Source organism: Peromyscus californicus, unplaced genomic scaffold (assembly GCF_007827085.1).
Source record: "Peromyscus californicus insignis strain IS unplaced genomic scaffold, ASM782708v3 Scaffold_6__1_contigs__length_162567912, whole genome shotgun sequence".
NCBI classification, from domain to species: domain Eukaryota; kingdom Metazoa; phylum Chordata; class Mammalia; order Rodentia; family Cricetidae; genus Peromyscus; species Peromyscus californicus.
Window position 1 is genome coordinate 118,622,399 of NW_026294584.1, and position 22,173 is coordinate 118,644,571.

Genomic DNA, 22,173 nt, shown 5'->3' on the forward strand with positions numbered 1-22,173 from the left:
CTTAATTACTTTAAGGAAGTTGTTGTCCAATACTACCTTGATTCCTCAGGTGAGAATCCACTCTCTTATATTCTTAACAAATGGTTGAGCCTCTGTTTCTGTATTCTCATTTGTTAAGGAAGCTCAGTTTCCTGTTCTGCATGTATGTTTATGTACACAGGCACATTTCTTTTACATCTTGCAGCTTGTACAAGTTCATCAAGATTCATCAGTAACCAGCTGAGATTATAAACACCCTCATATTTAGTAGATTCTCCCCTTTAAAAGAAATTATGTGGGTTTTTTTTTTGTTTTTGCTTTTGTTTTGCCTGCAGGTGTGTCTGTGCACCATGTGCATGCCTGGTGCCAAAAGAGGCCTGAAGAAAGCAATATATACCTTGGGACTGGAATTAGATGGTTGTGCAACATTTTATGTGTTCTGGGTACCAAACCTAGGTCCCCTGGATGGGCAGCAAGTGCTCTTAACTGCTGAGCCATCTTTCCAACCTCATTAAGTTTTCTTGTGTAAGAGTGCAGGGCATAGTTAAGAACCACAAGGATGACTGTGGTATTCCAGATTCAAACCTCTGACCTTCTTCTCTAACAAACACATTCATGCTCCCTGTTTTTGCACTTGTTCTTCAGTGATGAAGGATGCAAAATTTTGTATTAGCTTATGTCACTTAGTATTATTCTGATAGTCCCAGTTATGGTTCATGCTGTAATGTCCTCAGACGATTGTTATAAAATATTAATAGCATGTTTTCAGAGCAACTGAATATTGCCCATTTATTTTGGCACTCTAGAGCACTCACTAGTAAATGAAACCAAGGCAGGTATCCAATTTGAATGTCAACGAGTCTGGTGTCTCTGTAATTGGCCTAATTATAGAGGAAAGGATTTGTAATGTGGAATATATATTCATACAAACACCCAAAGGTTATTATCTCCATTCCCTGAATAATTAGTTATTGCAGAGCCTTTACAACCTTAGCAAATTTAAGAAAGAATAATGTTGTAATAAACAAGTTGTTCTCAAGTTATTAGCTGGTATCTTTGGGATTGCTGCTGCTGCTGTGCCTCTCTCTACCATTTGTAACTGCAATAGAATTTAAACAGGATGAACTTACAAGAAGCTCAATACTCACTTTGCTTAGAAATGGTGTTAATCAGAAATGAGACAACTGCCAATGACTATGAGGATGCTTTCAGCAAATACTAAAGTGGTGATCAGTAGCCACTGGATGAAGCCTGAACTTGAATTACTGTGTGCAGCATGATGACAGTGTGACTTACCACATTTATTAGACAAAAAGAGAATCAATGCAATTTTAAAATTGAGGAGAGCTTTGGGTTATTAAGTCTTAGCTGGCTGTTGATGCATAAATGACAACTTGTGGATGCTTCAGGATCTCAGAGATACATTGAGATGGTTTGTGGGATTCAAGTGTTTTAAAAATAATATCCCAGTGCCAGTTAGGGCCACCTTTTACTGTCACTGTCCTCTGCATTGATTTTTTGAAATCTATGGTAGAAAAATTCTCTTTCCTTAACACAAAGGACGGCATGAGCTCTAAGCTGTTCAACACACAAGGTGTATTTCATAGCCCTGCACTCATAGTCATATACTCCTAAAACAGAACAATTTTTCTTAAAATTAAGATTGTTGAATCCATGAAACAATTAATGTTATTCTCTACTTCTAAACAACACTGGAATGCACTGTAAAATAGACATAAAATAATTCTGCTGCCTTAAAGTGAATGGATTTTCTGATTTCTCAACTATATCATTGCTTCAGCACACACCCTATTTTTACTTGAAAGTATGACTGGCAGACTAATCATGGTTGGTCAGATGTTTACAGGCAGATATTTTTCCCCCAAATGAGCAAAATCATCCTGGCGATTCAAGATAAACTGGCAATATAAATATGATAACTGTCAATGACCAAATTTGAGTGTTCAAGTAAAAATTAGACTTGTAGAAGACTTGTGTCCTCCACTATAAGCCTGAGCCCAAATGCTTTCAAACATCAGTGGTTTTCCTGATTAGATCAGTGACAAAGTAGAGTGACATTTTTTGATTGCCTGTTTGAAAATGTGCAAATATTTGTCAGATCTATATCACTCAGCAAACCCAGGCTTTTTCTAAACACTACTGTGGCCTTGTCTGAAACTCATAGGTAAAAAAGTAGGTAAAACTGTACAATATAATAGAATAAGAAGAGGCATACTGGTTAAGTTTTAGATTTCATATTATAATAGGTAAGAATAAAACAATAACCAAAATCATCTGACTGGAATATATAATTTCCCAGTCCTTTTGTTTATAGGTTCATAGGAAGCTGAATTTGTACATTTTTAATCACACTAGCTTATTACAACATAAAGAATGCAGAAGCAAACATGAGAATCTTGCTAGCATCCCTTTAGAAATGACAGTTGTACAGTCATGTAAAATAATGCAACTCTTCTCCTGATGTTTAGTGATTTTCGTAAGATATTATTTATAGCCAGGTGGTGGTGGTGCATGCCTTTAATCCCAGCACTTGGGAGGCAGAGGCAGGCAGATCTCTGTGAGTTTGAGGCCACCTGGGCTACAGAGTGAGTTCCAGGACAGGCACAAAGCTACACAGAGAAACCCTGTCTCAAAAAAACAAAAAAAAAGATATTATTTATATAACATATTGTAGGATTAATTTAAAAAATAAGTAAACACATTCAGTTTTTACTTTTTATGTAGTTAAAATTGTTACTTATAATCCAGTTAAACAGGGGCATTTTGGGTGCCTTGTAATTTTAAAGAAGGTGAAGAAATCAAGACCTGGCCCAGTGTCACAGGGTTGAAGGTCCTTCCATCTGTACTTTATGATTGAATAGTACTCAGTAATCAGTTGCTTGTCTTCAAATTACATTTCTCAAAAATACATACACCAAAGTCAGTTTCTGCTACTGGTTGCTTTGTAATTCTTTATACATCAATAATATAAATTAACAGTTGTCAGAATTGTACTAAAGACTGTCTCATGGCCAAATCAAACCAGTGGGAACTCATGAAAGTTGGATCAATGGCTGTGGGGCCTACATGGGACTGGACTAGGCCCTCTGCATGGCAAGATGGCTGTGTAGCTTGATCTGCTTGGGAGGCCCCCTGGCTGTAGGATCATAATCCATCCCTGGTGCATGAGCAGGCTTTTTGGAGTGCATTACCTATGATGGGACAACTCGTGCAGCCTTGTGGCAGGGGTGGGGGGGTGGGGGGCTTGTACTTGCCTCTACTGGATGTGCCTCCCCATGGGAGGCCCTTGCCTTCTTGTGGTGGGGGTGAGGAGTATGGGGTAGGTTGGGAGGGGGAGGCTGGGGGGGTTGGAGGAGGATCTTTGATTAGTATATAAAGTGAATGAAAAAAATTTCCTGATAGAAAAAAATTTAAAAAGAAATAAATGAATGTCTCAATTGGAAAATTACTGAATGCTCACCTGCAATATAGCATTATGTACATCATTATCTATGATCTATTTCAAAACTTAATCCAAGTGCCTGTCTTCAGCATCTATAAATTTTGTGTAGCCTTATTTTAAACTGTTTTTAGAATGGGGAATGACAATTAAAGTGGGAAAGAGAAATAAAAGATAAATTCATGGATGGGAAATGTCAAATACCAAGAAAGACTGCAGACAAGATTTAGCAACAAGAATAATAAATTGAAATCAAAGAAAAATTATTTTGCAATAAATATGGACTCCTAACAGATTTTAATGAACCATTAATCAATTGTTTCACACTATGAGGACTGCTATAATTATGCATTGTTTGTAAAATGATTGTGGCATTTATCCCTAGAGTCATTTCCATTATGTCCTTATCTGAAAATTCATCATACATTGATAATCCAATAATGGAAAATCTGTAATGTTCATGATATCTATTGAAATACATATTAACTAGAAAGAGAGATGGAAAATAAACATGCCCTATAATAGAAGAAATATCAAAAAAAGACACAGGATATCAGTAGGGTGAAAGATGCTAAATTAGATAATTATGATATCTAAATAGAAGCAGGAAAAATAACAGAGAAAACTTTCCAAATGACAGAAATGTATAAAAATCACTACACATGCCCACATAAATGGAATGCCAATATTTTAAAATTAGATATTTTAAAGTTATAATACAATGTTCTTTTTGTGTCTTAAAAAATTATTTCTGGGGTTAATTGAAAGTTATATATGAGGCAATATAAAATAATGGAAGGGGACATAACTATATGTTAAAGAGAAGTAAAATTCTTGGGATAACCTTTTACTTACTATATTAATTACTATTAATTACTATTCTAATTACTATGGTATAGTATATGTAAAAAAAAAAGCACCTATGGGAGGGAAAATTTGTTCTGGTTCATGTTTTGATGGGATGGACTCCAATGTGTCAGGGAAGGCAGTGAGAGGCAGACATAGCTAGCCAATTTGCACCCATAGTCAGGAAGCAAAGTGGGGTGAATGGCATTCAGGTGGTTACCCCATTTTCCAATATCCATGTCTCCAGCCCATTTCATATTCAGGAAGGCTCTCTCCTTCTCATTTAAACCTTTTTGGAAACACCCAGATAGTGCACTCTATCATGTGTCTCCTGAGCGATTTTAAATGCAGTCAAGTTGACAAGGAAGATCAACCATCACACTTGCCCATGTAGAAAGCACATGCCGGTCTCTATTCTTTAATCTTGTCCTGTTTTGAAAACCTCAATCTTCAAGTATATTGTTTTGCTATTCAGTTCAACAGGTTCCAACGATCATAAAGCAGTCATATGTGCAAGTTGCCTTTCCCTTTGATGAGTATTTTCAAATTGAATGTGAAGCTAAAGGAAACCCAGAACCAAAGTAAGTATATTAGTACGTGTATATTGGAAATATATATATTTGAAATTATTTTGTTTTATGCTGTTTTAATGTGACTACCATAACTTAGAATACAAATCTACATATTACTGAAACACCAAATTGCTAAGTAAATGGTAGTGAAGTCTACTGTTGTGTGATACCGAGATTGCATTCTGAAAATAAGGTTTGTTTTGAATCAGAGGGCAGAGCTAGACACCAGCTGACCAAATTAACCATAGAGGTTTTGGAGGACCGAGGAAGTAGCAAAGTGGGACTTAGGGAGGATCTTGCCACTTTTGGATAGAGTAATGGAGAGGTGGGAGGTCACTGGTGCCTGCTTTTCTGCTTCTCTGATCTTTCAGGTTCTTAGCCTGATATCTGACTCCTGATATTTTATTGATAAACAATAATTAGAATATACATCAGTTTAAAAATCAGAATATGTTTATGTATGTCACACAAGCCTATTTACATTATTATCCATGCAACTATTCACATGTGAGTAGAATTAATTATGTACTTTTTTTTCAAATACAATTCTGAAATATTTTTCTAAAACTATAATGACTTTTTCCCTACAAATCTACTGTCATTGTTTACGAAGAACTGTCCTAAAATATATGGGAAATAAATTTATCAAAGGATTACTCTATAGAGTTTCTTACCACTACATTATTTATTAGAGGAATAGCATTTAAATGGGTAATAAAATTATTTTTAATATTATTTTATTATTATTATTATTATTATTATGGTTTTTCTAGACAGGGTTTCACTGTGTAACTTTGGAGCCTGTCCTGGAACTCGCTTTTTACACCAGGCTGGCCTTGAACTTACAGAGATCCGCCTACTTCTGCCTCCCAAGTGCTGGGATTAAAGGCGTGTGCCACCACCAGCAGGCTAATATTATTTTAAAACTGACTTTTTTTGGTTTTTCAAGACAGGGTTTCTCTGTGTAACTTTGCGCCTTTCCTAGAACTTGCTTTGTAGACCAGGCTGGCCTCGAATTTACAGAGATCCACCTGGCTCTGCCTCCTTAGTGCTGGGATTAAAGGCATGTGCCACCACCGCCTGGCTAAAACTGACATTTTTAAACTGGAAAAAATATATATTTAAGATAGATTCAAATGTGTCACACACTTGAAAATACCAGATAAAAGGGGATTAATGGAATTTGAGTGTGTTTGTAAGTTTCTTCACACAGACATGTACACAGAAAAGCACATTCTATATTTGTCTTTACTTCATGTGCTAAAATATAGCAATGATCCAGAATTAGTAGTTGCCTGCTGTATCTCTAGGGGTGGAGCTTGAAGGTCATAGACAGAACAGCTATCCAATACATCTCCCCCTTTTGTCTAAATAAGAAAGTTCTAACCTAATATAAAACTATATACAATAAGAATGATTATCAAGTGTTGTCCAGGTGAGGGGAAAGGTAATAACCTAAACAAAAATAGAAATACAACCAGCAAGAACAACATCAAACAAGAGACACATACTAAAATCCAGAGATTTCCTGAACATAGGTAAGTGGTGTGTTACAGAGACTGTGTGTGTGTGTGTGTGTGTGTGTGTGTGTGTGTAGGTATATACCTTCAATTTAAAAGAGAATAAAACTGCTTTCAATCTCTTATCTCATTTTTCACTGTATTTTCATTACTTGTAAGATTTCTTGCATTTGTCTTTATACACTGTTAAGGTTTATTGTATATATTTAAAACTCATAAATTCTCTTGGTTTTATCATTTGTGCATTTGTTTAGTAAAACTTTTTTAAAATAAGAAATGTCACCAATACTTAGAGTATACTTTCTTTATCTTCTAGATTTTCATGGACCAAGGATGGCAAACATTTTGATCTTTCTGACCCCAGGATAATTGTATCTAACAATTCAGGCACATTCAAGATCCCAAATGAGGGGCACATCTCTCACTTTCAAGGGAAATACCGCTGTTTTGCATCTAATAGACTAGGAACTGCAATATCAGAAGAAATAGAGTTCATAGTTCCAGGTAAGTGTTCAGGTAGAGATTTCATTGAGAGTTGGTCTAGTGAAGTATTAAGTGGATATCATTTCATCTAAAGAAATAAATCAATATGAATTTAATCAGCATATATTTCATTTACTAGAAAAATTGCCCTCAGAGTGTTAATATTAATGATCAGTTATTGTGAGAAAGCACAATTGTACTGTGTTTCAGTTATATTCTATCTAACCTGGATAAAAAATCATTGTTGTCCATATATGATGATGATTAACTCCATTAGTACCTAAATTTAGCTCAGTATTCAGTAACAGATAATCTCAGAGCCTCCACATCACCACAAAGGCACTCTTTGATAGCACAGTTTAGTGCAGTTCTGTCAGGTTTCAGGACCCATATTCTTCATGTAGTCTTCTTGTGGATCCAGGGTGATACATCTCATAAAATATGCAGCCTCAATCTAAGAGTCTATGACAAAAGCATAAATAGCTGTTTATAGAACATAAATCCTTCTAGAAAGAGTGTCTAGGTCATTCTTTCACCTAGCTGTATAATCCCAGTTAAACAAAGTCATTCCCTGTAGTAGGGTAGGGCCAGTGACTTGTGGTGTAGACAATAGGTAGAAATCATGACAAACTGTAAATCCTTTTCAGTTAAGACTGTCATTTTCTAAAATAATCACCAATTTCTGATTATAATCTTTAACATAGCTTACCTATATGCATGAAATACCCACTCACTTTCTAAAATAATCACCAGTTTCTGATTATAATCATTAACATAGCTTACCTATATGCATGAAATACCCACTCACTTATTTTCCCTGACCTATGGTTCCTAACTTTACACAACTCTAACCCAAAGCTTTAGAGAGTAAATTCTTACATGTAAAAATTTTAGTTAGCCTCTTTGACAATTTCTTATTGTAGAATCTTATAAACATAAAGAACTCAAGAAGTGTCCTAGACCTGGTAGAATTTGGATCCCTGCTAAGACAAAATATACACAAATGTTAAAGTAACAAATAGTGATGAATTATTTTCTTGAAAGTTGAGCAAGAGTACTGTATATAAATTGTTAACTCCTTATCAAATTCTAAAACATTAAATAGTGAGCAAATTTGGACTCTTATGATTATGGTATTCACATTCAAATTTATAATGACACTGAAAATACAGATAAAATGAATGATTATCAGACCATGTGTTATGAAGTAAAAGTGAGAAAGGAAGGATGTGGAAAAGAGCGAAATAAGACAGGAATAAATCAAAATGTAAATCTAAGTACATCCCAAATTAAAGGTAAGAGTAAACTAAGTGAGTAGTTTTAAAATGCCATAAAATATCTAAACCATAAATATTCCAAATTTTAAAACAACAGGAAATGAAGAAATTATCACAGCTAAGGTATTTAAATTAACATTGGTTAACAACAGTCAAAACTTACTTTATTTTCAAAAGCCTTCCTAGAAATTAAGTAGTTAAGCATATATGATATTGAAATATGGGAAGCGATAATAATAGGCCTGTAAAAGGGAATAGATAAATATGCCATAATAACATCATCATGTGGTAATTCAAGCAGAAAAGAGCATTAGTAAGGGCATACAAGACTTAAGTCTGAAAGGTATAAGCTGCAACAAATGAACGTGTATGGAATATCATACCTAAACTGTGGAATGAATTATTTCATGTTTTGGGGAATAAATTGTAAAGAAGAAATAGTAAAATTGGTGATAAAGAGCTATAAAGAGAATATAATCAAAATGTAATTGAGCCAGAAACCAATGACAAAAGTACAATAAAAGTCTCCTATTTTTGAAAACTAAATAATTTATTTCTAACTCACAGATCAAATAAGAAATGTTAGGGAAAACAGTGAAAATGAGGGTTCGGAAAAGTCTTCTTGAGATATATTGCTACCATGACAGCATTATTTAGAGGAATATTCAATGTCTTTCAAACTTATGTGAGAAGGAACAATAATGGACATTAATAATAGAGGTTTATTATGTAACATAGCTTTAGAATGAAAATGAATGAGCTAACTTATGGTAACAGAAGGTTGTGGTGTGTGTGTGTGTGTGTGTGTGTGTGTGTGTGTGTGTGTGTGTGTGTGTGTCTGTGTAAAACTAATTCTAATGGTGTACAACATTTACTATGAGACACATACATCGTTACTAAAGAGGAAAATGGGGTCTGAAGAGAAGGTCCCATCAGTAAAGTGCTTGCCATGTGAGCATGAGAACCTCTGTTTGAGCCCCAGAATGTAGGAAGCTGCCATCACTGTGGCTTGTGTCTGTAATGTCAGTGCCATAGTGAGGACAGAAAAACAGACAGATCCCTGGAGCTCATGGTCTAGCCAGTCTACTTCAGTGAGAGAACTTGTCTCAAAAAGTATGTTGGAGTGATATGAGGTTAGCTGTGGCTTGTTCTGTCTCTCTGATCTTCCAGTATTCACCCCAATAACTGGCCCCGGGTTTGATTTTATTAATAAGACTCTTTAACATTCCTGCTACATCTGGCGCCCAACGTTTGTGGTACGAATTCATGAAAAAGCTACACTTGGCTGGTTGTGGTGGCACATGCTGGTAGGTTTTACTAAAGGAGGGAGAGGCAGGAGGATCCCGAGTTTGAGGCCTGCCTAGGAGACTTGGGAGAAGCTTCGGCCCGGACTGAACTACAAACAGTGGTGGGACCATGGAGGCAGTGGCTGCTACTCCGAGTTGCTGGCTCCTTCTCATTGTGTTGGTGACTGCAGTGATGCTGCTACCTGGGACGAAGGGTTTACTACTGCTGGTTCAGAGAAGAATTGCCAGGACCATCATGTTACAAGAAAGCATCGGCAAAGGTCAGTTTGGAAAAGTTTGGCAAGACAAATGGTGGGGAAAAAACTGCTGTGAAGATTTTCTCTTCTAGGGAAGAATGCTCATGGTTCCAAGAGACAGACATTTATCAGACTGTGATTGCTCCAAACCTCAGAGGAGGCACACAAAAAAAGTCTGCAGGGAACCATGACCACACCTAACAGCAACTTTGAAATCTTCAAAAGGATGACGGGACCCCACAAATATGATTCCACATGGACTATGCTGATTAACACCATGGAAAAATCGACTTTGGACTACAAACTGGTCAAGACAATTTCGAGATGACTAGCTGAGATGATCCAGCCTGACACACTACTCGAGCAAGAATTTATGACAAGCCCTGAACTTTCCTTTTATGCAGAGACTGGACAAATGATATAGGACTTGACAATTAACCCAAAAATTTTCTTTTCAAGATTTCCTAAAGATATCTTCACCCCTAGAAAGCAAAAAGAAAAAGAGAATAAGATATGAGATAGATCATTGAATCTACTCTGAGAAAAAAGATAAAGAAATAATAGGATAAATATTAGATCACTGAATCTACACTGAAGAAAAACGGGAAGATATAAAAATGACAAAAGGTAGACTACTGAATTCATTATGAAAAGAAAAAAGAGAGAATATAGATATGATAAGATAAAAAGGGAGGTTATGGAATCTACTTTTAAAAAGGAACTACCTGTTTTAAATAAGATAATTAATGAAAATTTTTTTGGTCTGAGTTTATCAAATGTTACTGGACTGGACATTGTTAATATATATAATGGAGTTTTTTGCCGGAATTTGTCAAATGTTAATGGACTAGACATCGTTAATGTAATCTTGACTGTGTATATTATATATACTTATTGGATATAATTTTTCTTGTATTAGTTATAAGCTTTTTTCAAATTTTGGACAAAAAAGAGAGGAAATGTGGTGGTATTGTGTTCCCCAAAATATTGTGAACCCTAATAAACTTATCTGGGGTCAGAGAACAGAAAAGCCACTAGATACTTAGGATAGGCAGTGGTAGCACACGCCTTTAATCCTAGCATTTCAGAGGCAGAAATCTATGAGTTCAAGGACACAGCCAAGCATGGTGACTCACGCCTTTAATCCCAGAAAGCAAGCCTTTAATCCCAGGGAGTGGTGGTAGAAGGCAGAAAGATATATAAGGCGTAAGGACCAGGAACTAGAAGCATTTGGCTGGTTAAGCTTTTAGCTGGTTAAGCTTCAGGCTTTCGAGCAGCAGTTCACCTGAGAGCTATTGGGATGAAGACACAGAAGCTTCCAGTCTGATGAAACAAGACTAAGCTGAGAAGTTGGCCAGGTGAGGTTAGCTGTGGCTTGTTCTGTCTCTCTGATCTTCCAGTATTCACCCCAATAACTGGCCCCGCGTTTGATTTTATTAATAAGACTCTTAAACATTCCTGCTACAGTGATATCAAGAAAGACACTAAATTATCTTTGGCACACACACACACACACACACACACACACACACACACACACACACACACACCATGCACACAAAAATCATGACATGATCTAGATAAACAGAGACTGAATAAACAATTTTTATGGGTCAGAAGACTCAATAGAGTTAAAATGTTCATCCATCCCTAATTGACATGGGATAATTTTACTCAGAATTCTTGTTTATCTGCCTGTATGTTTACGGAATGTGAGCAGATGAATGAAAAATACACAGAATACAAAGAACAATTTGAAAATGCTAAAGGGGTAAATGTAGCAAAGACTTGGCTTATCAGAAAATCAGGCCTCAGTATAACCATAAATAATTAGGTCAGTGTGGTTTTGAGTGGGATTAAGCAAGCTGAATTGGCCATATGAAAGTCTGATAAACCCAGAGACAAACCCCACTTACTAGAATGAAACAGTGAGAAGTTGAGTTCTTCCCTCAATCTTTCTCATTCTTCCACCTCTTTGCATTCTCCTCTCCTTTTTTCTCTCTCCTTTTCCTTTCCTCCCTTCCTCCCTCCCTCTTTTCCTCTGTCCCCCCTCTCTCTCCCTCCTTCCCTCCCTCTGTCCCTGTCTCCCATCCTTGTCCTTACCCTCTGTTCCCCCTCCTTCCCTTCCTTCCCTCCCCACTCCAGCTCTAGCTGGAATATAACACTTCCTAGTGGACCCTCAGGGCCCTGCATTTGGCATTCTAGCTAGTTGTGCTTCTTAACTCTTCTGAGTGTTCTGGGTGTGTTCATGGCTTAACCACTAACGGGGAAAACATCTTAAAATTTGATTTAAAAAAATGAGAAGCAAACTATAGAAATTTGGAGATGGCATATATTTATGACTTTAGTGAAAGTCTTGGAACAGTCTACCCAGAGATCAATAGCTTTTATTCAGTCCGAGATAATTGAAACAAGGGTTTTAAAGTTCCTGGATTTTTTAAGAGAAAATGAAATGACTTGGCTTTGTGGAGGCGATAATCCATCATTCTGGATTTGGCTGAGATCTATTTCCAGCTTCATTCCTCTGATAGGTGTATAAAGTGGACTCCTTCCCACCCACCTTCCTTCCTTCCTTCTTTCCTTCCTTCCTTCCTTTTTCTTTTCTTAGCTTCATTTCTTTTCATCAATGTTCACTTTAGTTTAGAGTTCTGTATTCCTGTTAAACAGTAAATTTACAAGTAGAAAAGAGACAACAGTGTAGGGGCCCAAGGGAAGGGCACATGTAACTCTCTTTAGTGTCCCCTCTCCTGTTAGGGCTTCACCTTAACATATATTGGTACAGCTGGGCGGTGGTAGCCCACGCCTTTAATCCCAGCACTCGGGAGGCAGAGGCAGGCGGATCTCTGTGAGTTTGAGGCCAGCCTGGGCTACCAAGTGAGTTCCAGGAAAGGCGCAAAGCTACACACAGAAACCCTGTCTTGAAAAACCAAAAAAAAAAAAAAAAAAGATATAGGTACAGTGAAGACACATTTCAGTCCTTTCTCTTAGGATGTTTTGTCCCCACCTCCTTAAAGATACATTCACCTAGGTTCCGCCATTTTCCTTGCTCGGGTGTATGTGATTTTTCCCCACACAACAGGAATTTGGGGGGCATCAGCATTTGTGTGTTTGCTTTATAAACATTTATCTCTTTGTACATATGTATCATGCACAGACATGGGAAATCTAACAATTCACCCCTAGTGGAATGTACTATTGCAAAGATTGGGTCTCACATCACAGCGGAAGTTTATTCTAGAGCCAGTTCTGACTGACGATAGCTTGACAACACAGATCCAGTTTGCCCCAAATAGCACATTCTAGTCTGGCAAAAGTTGATGACATTTTTATGGTAATGGAACAAAGAAAGTCACAAATCAAGGAATTTTAAGAACATGTTGGTGGGCACATCAGGCAGGTAGGTTACAGTGCAGTGAGAAAATCTCTGCTACAGCCATCAGATGCTGTCTGATGTCATTCATAGGCTTTAGTTTGAAGAGTGCTAGTGATCTTTTTGTATATTTTATAAGAATTTTTGGATTGGTCACAGGGTGTTAGAGGTAACACAGAGCTGGGCAATGAATGGATATTAAGGAGGCTAGAGATAATTTAGCTCTGGACTTGCAATATTCCCTTTCTCCAAAATCACTCAAGTTCTATCAGTTAGTCAGCCTCGTGGAATGTTTAACACAAGTATAACTTTTTGAGGGAGGTGGAAATTCAGTTTGTAATATAAATAAATTGTCATATAATCTTGCAGAAACTATGTCTCAGCAATATAAAGGATCAAGAATACTTGGAGTTATAAAAACAAATCGTATAGAAATGTGTATGGTGTAATTTTACTTTAGTTTCAAGTTTGTAAACCCACCTGAAATATTGATTAGGAATAAAATTTTACTTGGAAAATGTTTAATGAATAACAAGGGACTACTGAACACAGCATTGAAGATAATAATTACCATCAGCGGAGCTGGAAGAGACTGGGGTTAGCACCACGTGGAAGATGGTAGTGCTCTTGGTGGAGTGGACAGTATGTAAAAGGGTTTCCATTGTGTATCTTTCTTCCTTTGTATCATCTGAGTTTATTTCACTAATGGTCTCCTTATGTATTCAGAACAAACCTTCCTGTGATGTGGTAGTGCTGCTGAAGTGGCTGTCCTAGGTTTGGGCTGATACAACAGAAGTAATGGACAGAGTAGCAATGGGTAGACTTCGAGGCTTCATTTTGGAGTTAATTTGAAATGACATTTAGTTAGAAATGTCTATAAATTTTGGATCAGAAAATATTGCCATGAACATTGTGACTGAAAGTCAAGAAACTACCTAATAAATAGTCAGCCTTCTCTAATCTTGGCTTCTGCTCCTTTGGATCCAGCAAACCTCAGAAAGAATATATTCAAAATTAAAATTTACATTTTCCATATATACATTGATTTTTCTTGGCCTGGGGACTGCTTTATGTATGTTTTCATAAATCTATGTCTCTATTGTACATATTTTAACTGAAATGAGTTTAGAAATATAGGATGAAAGAAAGATTAAATCTATATCGTAAAAGACAAGGTTTTGAGGTGGTTCATAACCTGAATTCAAGTGGTTGCTATGGAAACAAACAAAATGGCAATAGCTAGACCCACTGCAGGAGAGAAATTGGGCAATTGCATATAAGATGCAATTAACAGGTTTTAAAAATATTTTCTCTCATTACCTAAGCATTATCAGTGAAATGATGGTAGTATGAGGATAATTCTTGTCAGAATATGACAGTGTTGCAGTTAAGAGGTGGTGGATCAAAGATCAGGGCTTTAAAGTAGGTAATTGCTCTTTCTTTGCTGCGGCAGAAACAAGTACAAAGAATTAGATTTCTTATAAATCGTTTCTAGGCTGTCTTGAAAATACTTCATCATCTGACCTCCACTCCAGTCCTTTGGAGTTCATGAATAGGACCATTTCAAGCTTCCTCCCTGAACAATGGATTTTCTCTTAAGCTGCAGGGAATTGTTTTTATTTTCATATTGATGGAAACTTGATGGTTCTAGTTTTAGAGTTTGTCTCTCTCAGTTATCAAGTTGTTATTTAGTATAAAGAAGATTTTTATTCACAATGCTTGGTTTTCTATTTTTATAGTATCATAGTTGAGTTTGTTAGGGAGTGGACAAGAGGAAAAGACCAACTGCAGCTTGAGTTTTCCTGCCTGGCCCACAGTCAGGACAAATCTCTCTCACCTGCCAGTCCCACAGCCGCTCAGACCCGACCAAGTAAACACAGAGACTTATATTGGTTTCAAACTGTATGGCCGTGGCAGGCTTCTTGCTAACTGTTCTTACAGCTTAAATTAATCCATTTCCATTAATCTATACCTTGCCACATGGCTCGTGGCTTACCGGCATCTTCACATGCTGTTTCTCATCGTGGCGGCTGGCAGTGTCTCTCTGACTCAGCCTTCTACTTCCCAGCTTTATTCTCCTCTTTGCCCCACCTACACTTCCTGCCTAGCCAATGGCCAATCAGTGTTTTATTTATTGACTAATTAGCAACACATTTGCCATACAGAACATCCCACAGCAACCAACAAATAGATTGCATCTGTTATGCATGCTTCACCAATCTTTTCACTAAATGGGATATCTGTGGCATAGGGTCTCAGTCAGTGAATTAGTCAATAAGTCATTACTAGAGAAGTCATTACTAGGTCCCCTTCCTGTCTGAGCCATTTTACTATTTGTATACATCAGTTTTTTGCCACTATAGCAAAATCTCGGAGATAATCAGTTTATAAAGATAAAAATGTTAGTTTGGTTCACATTTTTGTATTGTACCATCCTTGATGGGATGGCCTTATTGCTTTGGGCCAGATTATTGGAAGCACATTGTGATGGGAACATGAGGAAGAATAAAATCTGCCTACATTGTGATCTACAAAGTAAGGAGAAAGAGAAAGGACCACAGTTCCAAAATTCTCTTCAAGATCACAGCCCCTGACAACTTACCATTAAGCCTCACCTCTCTAAAGTTCTAGCATCTCCCAGTAGAGGTCATGGAGACTTAGCTTTGAACACATGGGCATTTGGGGGGTGCTTCCCTGAACCTTAGCATTAGTGACTTGGGAGAGCACAGCAAACCAAACAAGAATGTCTACATCCTGTGGCTGTGGCTGGGGTATGTGTGCAGAGGGAAGCTCTTTTCCCTTCTTTTTAATCATCAGAGTTTAAACTGAGGATATAAATGCCTATACTTTGGCTGCCTAATACTAAACATCCTTCAGGTTGCTGATGAGCTTTCTCCATATGCTTTCCTGATCTGTCATAGCCTGTACTAAATTTTCTGCTTTGCGCTTTTGAGTTTGTAACCTATCATTTGCATATGTTCTAGTTACTTTAAATAAAAATAATAATCTAATATTAAAATAGTTTCAATATTCCCCAGTTTATCCTAGAGAACCCTCTAGACCAGTGGTTCTCAACCTTCCTAATGCTGTGATTCCTTAATCCAGTTCTGCATGTTGTGGTGACCCCCCCACAACCATAAAATTATTTCATTGCTACTTCATAACTGTAATTTTACTACTGTTATAAATCATAATGTAAATATCTGCTATGAGACCCCATGGGGGTCATGACCCACATGTTGAGAACCACTACTCTAGACAGCCAACTTTTGTCAGATGTTTTCTCTGCTCAGTAAGAAGAGATTGTTTTTCTCTGAATGTTGGGAGAATTGAAGTGAACATAGCAAAGTGTAGCTCACATTTGTGAGTGAATCCTGGAGATTGGTACACTGTGCTGAATGATGGACGTGAAGAGGACCCATCAGTGAATCATGAAGAGTGGGAAGTTGCCAAGTGCTTCAATTGCTGGTGCTAATAGATCTGCAGTATTGTCATGTAGACGGGAGGTTGATTTCATCCACACTGGGTGATGGGAATTCTGAACACATTTTAAGCCCTGCTTAGGTGGGAAGTGATGAGTAGGTGGATTCTGATCCTTTTCAGGAAGACCACTCAGGGTCAAATCTAATCTAAATGATTGTGTTTTGTTGATGATGGAGGGCTCCTTAGAACTGTGAGAGCAAGCAAAAAGGATGGAATTGCCTCACATGAGCACAAACTATTACTTAAGACTAAACATATTGTATTTGCCCTCAATAAATAATTCTGTGGTTATTACCAGTGAACTACAGTCAGTCAATCACTTTCAGAGTAGTTTTCCATAGAATCATTTCTCTGTCTGAATTAAAATTGGCTCGATGACTGCTGCTGAGTTATATAATTTAATTTACAACAACATTGTGCTGGTTAGTTTTCATCATCAACTTTACACAACCTAGAGTCATCTGGGAAGAAAGAACTACAATTGAGCAATTGCTCTGATCAGATTGGCCTGTGGTCATGTCTGTGAGAGGTCGTTTTGAATTATGATTGCTGTAGGGAGATGCAACCTGCTGTGGGTAACACCACCCATAGGCTGGTCTAGGCTATATAAGAAACCTAGCTGAGCATGAGCAAGAGGTAAACCAATCAGCAGCATCCCTCTTGGTTTCTAATGTAGTTCCTGCTTGAATTCCTGTTCTCACTTCTCTCAGTAATGGACTGTGACCTGCAAGTATAATTCCAATATACCCTCTCCTCCCCCAGGTTGCTTTGATTCATGACATTTATCACAGTAACAGAAAGCAACAAAGAATGTTTACTGTAAATGTTAAATGTTCATGCTCTTCTATGGTGAATGCTAAAAGATTCAAGGTCACAGAAAAATGAAACAACCCAGAATAATTAATTTTGTTTTTAATATTTCCTCTGAGACCTTAAATTAGAGAATATATAATCTTCCTCGTATCCTGATATTAATTTCGTCTTTAGTTAAAAACTGTTCTGAAGATTTACCGCATGTGTTTAAGGGCTTGGAAGACTTATAAATTGTCTTTTCTTTTCCATTATATTATGGATGGATTAGATGCTCACTGAACTAACTATATGTTCACAGTTTGGGAACTGGAATTTCATAATCTAGATTTAATTAATGTAAGGATGCTAGCATTTCACTGACTGTATTATCTGTCTGAATTATTAGACTTTTCTGCATGCTTTGAGGGAGCAGATTTCCAACTAATGATTCATATATCTTATTAATTATCTACTTCTAGCAAGCTGGGTATTCACATTAAGCACTGGATTGTTTGCATATTAGATAAATATAATATACCCATTCATTTTTCCTATGTGTGTTTCTCTTCCCATATTGTTCTTTGGTTCTGAGTGTAAACAGATACATCAAAACCCAAACATGGCTAACTTCCATACCAGTGTACATTTGGCCTCAGGGTGGCAAATGACACTAAATAAATCATTAGAATTTCAAGTTTAAATATGTAACACATTTATTAATTTTGCATATGAGTAAGGTGTGTTTCCTATCAATCAATGATAGAGCTTTAGCTGGCATACTATTTTATCGTTGCGGTGCTAACTGTGAAGTACTAAGCAATCTTTCTGTCTTTTATTAGGAATTTCATGGTACCTACAGCAAAAGCATGATTCGAGGATAGCTGTAATTCACATATCTTGCCACTGTCTCAAAAAAAAAATCTGGCGTAAGTGTAGTGACCAAGAGGGAATGAAAGTTTATATGGCATATGGCTGAAAGTATAGATATTGAAGCTTTCCTGCCCATCTTGCTGTGGTTCTCTAATAGACTACCGCCTCCTACAATACTTGGCTTGGAAAACTCCTTGAATTTAGACAAAAAACAATTCCCTGTAAACAGCTGTAAACCTGGATACAACAAAATGTCAGCTACTTGCCCTGAAAACTGAGAATGTGATGGGGCTAAAGAGCTCTGTGATAAATACAGAGGAATTGGGCAGCAGTTCTCAAAATAAAATTTGTAGATACTAGCAAGATATGTGCAATATTGAGATTTTTAAAAAAGAAATGCCTTAGATTTCCAAAAAAAATATGGTATTATTTTGTGAATCACTGCTTAAGTATAAAAAAATGTAGAACACGTATTTAAAAAAAAAATCTCATCAGGCCAGGACTGTTGGTAAATGTCATCCTCTAAACATTGTCCTGCATCAGAACCTGTGTGAATCCACAAAACAAAGTCTCCCCCCATGGAGTTGGAAGAAAGCTTTATAATGTTCAGGAAGAATACATTTTGAATATCCATATAGGTGTAAATATTTTATATGAACTTGGAGTATTGGTGTTGGCTGCCAGTCATGTGAGGTTCTGACATGCATTCATTTCATACTTGGCTCCTTGGAAACTTGTTCCAGCATGGAGAGGAAACAATAGAGTGAATTATTGGAAATCCTCCTTTCTAACATCAGTTCTATCTCATTTTAAATTGCATTTATTTGAGTGATCTCAAGATGGGTGGCTCTCTTTGCAATTTAGAGTGGTCAAATTTGCTCTTCGTTGTGTTTCCCTTTTCTTCATGTGAGCTTTGATTTGTTTGTTTGTTTAGTATAATTTATTATTTGAATAGAGTATTTGCCAATCATGTTTACTGCCTTTGCAATAAATCCAGCACTAAGCAACATAAAACTAACAGAAGAAATCCCAATGTTTGAAGAAAAATGCTATCATGTCTGTGGGAACTAAAATGAACAAATCCTGTGCTTTGCAGTGTATCTCAGAAAAAAAAAACATGCATGAGTGTTTTCATGCCTTATTCAGAGCAAAAGCAAAAAATATTTTGGTTCAGGATTTTACCATACAGAAATATTTTTAATATTTTGTTTTCATTTCTCTCTCTCTCTCTCTCTCTCTCTCTCTCTCTCTCTCTCTCTCTCTCTCTCTCTCTCTCTCTCTGTGTGTGTGTGTGTGTGTGTGTGTGTGTGTGTGTGTATCATTTAGTGGTTGTATCAGAGCACATGTGTGGAGGCCAGAGGACAACTTTAGAAATCAGTTTTCTTCTTCTACCATTGGGTTCCAGAGAATAAACTCAGGTTGTCAGGCTTACCCAATGCACCATCTCATGTGTCCAAGGAGGATCTTGAAAGTGTACAAAAACTCATGCCAGGCTATTTTTCCCTTTTATTGAGAATAGATCCTTTTATCATACAATATATCCTGAATGAAGTTTCCCCAGGTCCTCCCCACCTTTCCTCACCTCTGGATCCACTCTGTTTTTCATTAGAAAAGAACAAGCTTCTAATAAATAACAAATAAACATGGCACAATAAAATATAATAAGATGAAGCAAAAGCTATCATACTGGTTTGACATAGGAGGAAAAGAGTCTCTAGAGCAGGCACAAGAGTCAGAGACCTCCTCATTCTCAGTTAAAAGTCCCACAAAAATACTAAGCTAAAAGCTAGAATATATTCCCAGAGAACCTGGTGCAGGCCCATGTAGGCCCTGTGCTTGCTGCTTCAGTCTCTGTGAAGTCATATTAACCTTCCTGAGTTGATTTAGAGGGCCTTGTGCTCCTGATGAACTCCATGCCCTTTGGCTCTTATATTCTTTACACTACCATGGCCAAGGGATTCCCTGAGCTTTGAGAGGAGGGATTTGAAGGAAACATCCAATTTAGACTCTTTCTCTCTGCCTGTCTGGATGTGAGTCATTTCATCTGTTCCCATCTTCTGCCAAAGGAAGCCTCTCTGATGATGACTGATCTATGAGGATAGCAGAATATCAACAGGAATTACTTTAATTGATTTCTGTTAAGACCAGTAGTGTTTGGTTTTACCATAGAACTCTAGGCTATCTAGTCTTAGTTACCTAAGCAGTGTTGGATCTGGGTTCCTCCTTGTGGAGAAACTATACCACTCTTGGACATATACCCAAAGGGCACTCCATTTTACCATAAGGGCACTTGCTCAACCGTGTTCATTATGGCTTCAATAATAATAGCCTGATGAGGGCTGTGGGAGTATACAGCAGGTGACAACTAGTATTTAACAGGTTGACTCACCAGACATGGAGCCCCACTTGGCAAAGCCAAGTAAATAACAATTTGCTTCTGTTTATAATTTCTTCTGTGTGTCACTGTATTTCTTTCCTAAAAACAGCTATGTGTATTCACCCCACTGCTTTGTGTTTGTGTTGTGAAAAGAGTCCATCTATTGCGCACACTTATAGTTGTGGATGGTCAGGAAGATGATTTCTGTTTAAACTATATAATTATGATGAATAAAAATAATACTAGAATATATTTTATAACTAACACAGGAATGTAACAGTATTCTCAGTCACAAAGACAGCTAATTTTAGACTTCAAAACAAATTCAAAACAGACTAGCCACCCCTGCAGAGAATATACAAGCATAAGTTCCAGGTGTTTATTGCTTAATCAAGGTCAGACTTGAAACAACTTTGGTAGACATAACCCCCTACAATAATTCTCTTTCTGCATATAACCCAACCATTTAAGTTTCAGCCTACTAACTGTTCTTGTTAAGTCCTGAATTTCAATGTCATTCTCTGTCTGTGAATGCTAACCACTCAGGCTATGTGCTTGGCCATGTGCTATTCACTAGCCAGTCAATGTGACCTTCCTAGCCTGAGAGAAACCATGGCATTCCTTATGTGTATATCAGTTAGGCTCTGTCTCTGATTGTTTACTCTAGATATGCCTTGTGACCCTGAAAATGTAACTCATATGTATGCAGAGTTTGGCTATGAGAGGAAGGATGTGAAGGAACTGTGTAAAGAGCTGTACTGTGTGTGTGTGTGTGTGTGTGTGTGTGTGTGTGTGTGTGTGTGTGTGTGTGTTGAAAGAGAGATGTAGCTGAGTGAGCAGAGAGACATAGAAGATGTAGTTGTATAGAGAAGAAATGTGTTTTCACTTATAAGGAACTATTAATCATTAAGCAAATGATAACCAAGCTACAATCTATAGACTCAGAGAGGTTAGGTAAAGAGGAGGTTCTCTAGGGGGCGATGCAGGGATCTACCTGGGAGGGGGAAATAAAATGGATTTTACAGGTAGATTGGGCGTGGGTGGAGATCATAGAGGGGGATCAGGTTGAGGGGGAAATGGGATGGAGGGAGAGAGTTCTGCAAGAGACTATAGGAATTGGGGGTGGGGCATTTGTGAGGTGGTGTGGAAAGCTAATGCACTGGAAATTCCCTGGCATCTATAAAGGTGATCCTAATAAGGACTCCTAGTAGTGGGGGTTACAGAGTCTCAATTGGTCATTTCTAGGTGAGGTTTCCAGTGGTGGGACTAAGCTGCTTTCAGTTGAGTTTTTGGCCAAGGGGAACCCATGGATGCTGAGGTAGATCGATTCCCAATTTTCTGAGGAACTGCCATATTGATTTACATAGTGGTTGTACAAAGTTGCACTTCTACCAGCAATGGAGGAGTATTCCCCTTGCTCAACATCCTCTCTAGCATGATCTGGTACTTGTGTTATTGATCTTTCTGATAGATATAAGGTGGAATCTCAAAGTAGTTTTTGTTTGCATTTCCTTGATGTTGCATTTCCTAAGGATGTTGAACAATCCTGTGTTTCTCAGCCATTGAGATTCCTCTGTTGTAAATTCTCTGTTTATATCTGT

At 37.3% G+C, this 22,173-nt stretch overlaps 1 protein-coding gene across 6 annotated transcripts in view; it reads left to right on the forward strand.

Moving 5' to 3' along the window:
* The window catches only part of Chl1 (cell adhesion molecule L1 like), a 203,713-nt gene that overhangs the window by 115,266 nt on the left and 66,274 nt on the right, over positions 1-22,173 (forward strand). For all 6 annotated transcript variants that reach the window (XM_052719184.1, XM_052719178.1, XM_052719183.1 and 3 more), the window contains exons 4-5: positions 4,761-4,866; positions 6,694-6,881. In XM_052719184.1, the coding sequence (XP_052575144.1) occupies positions 4,761-4,866; positions 6,694-6,881 (294 nt within the window). The remainder of the gene's footprint in view (positions 1-4,760; positions 4,867-6,693; positions 6,882-22,173) is intronic.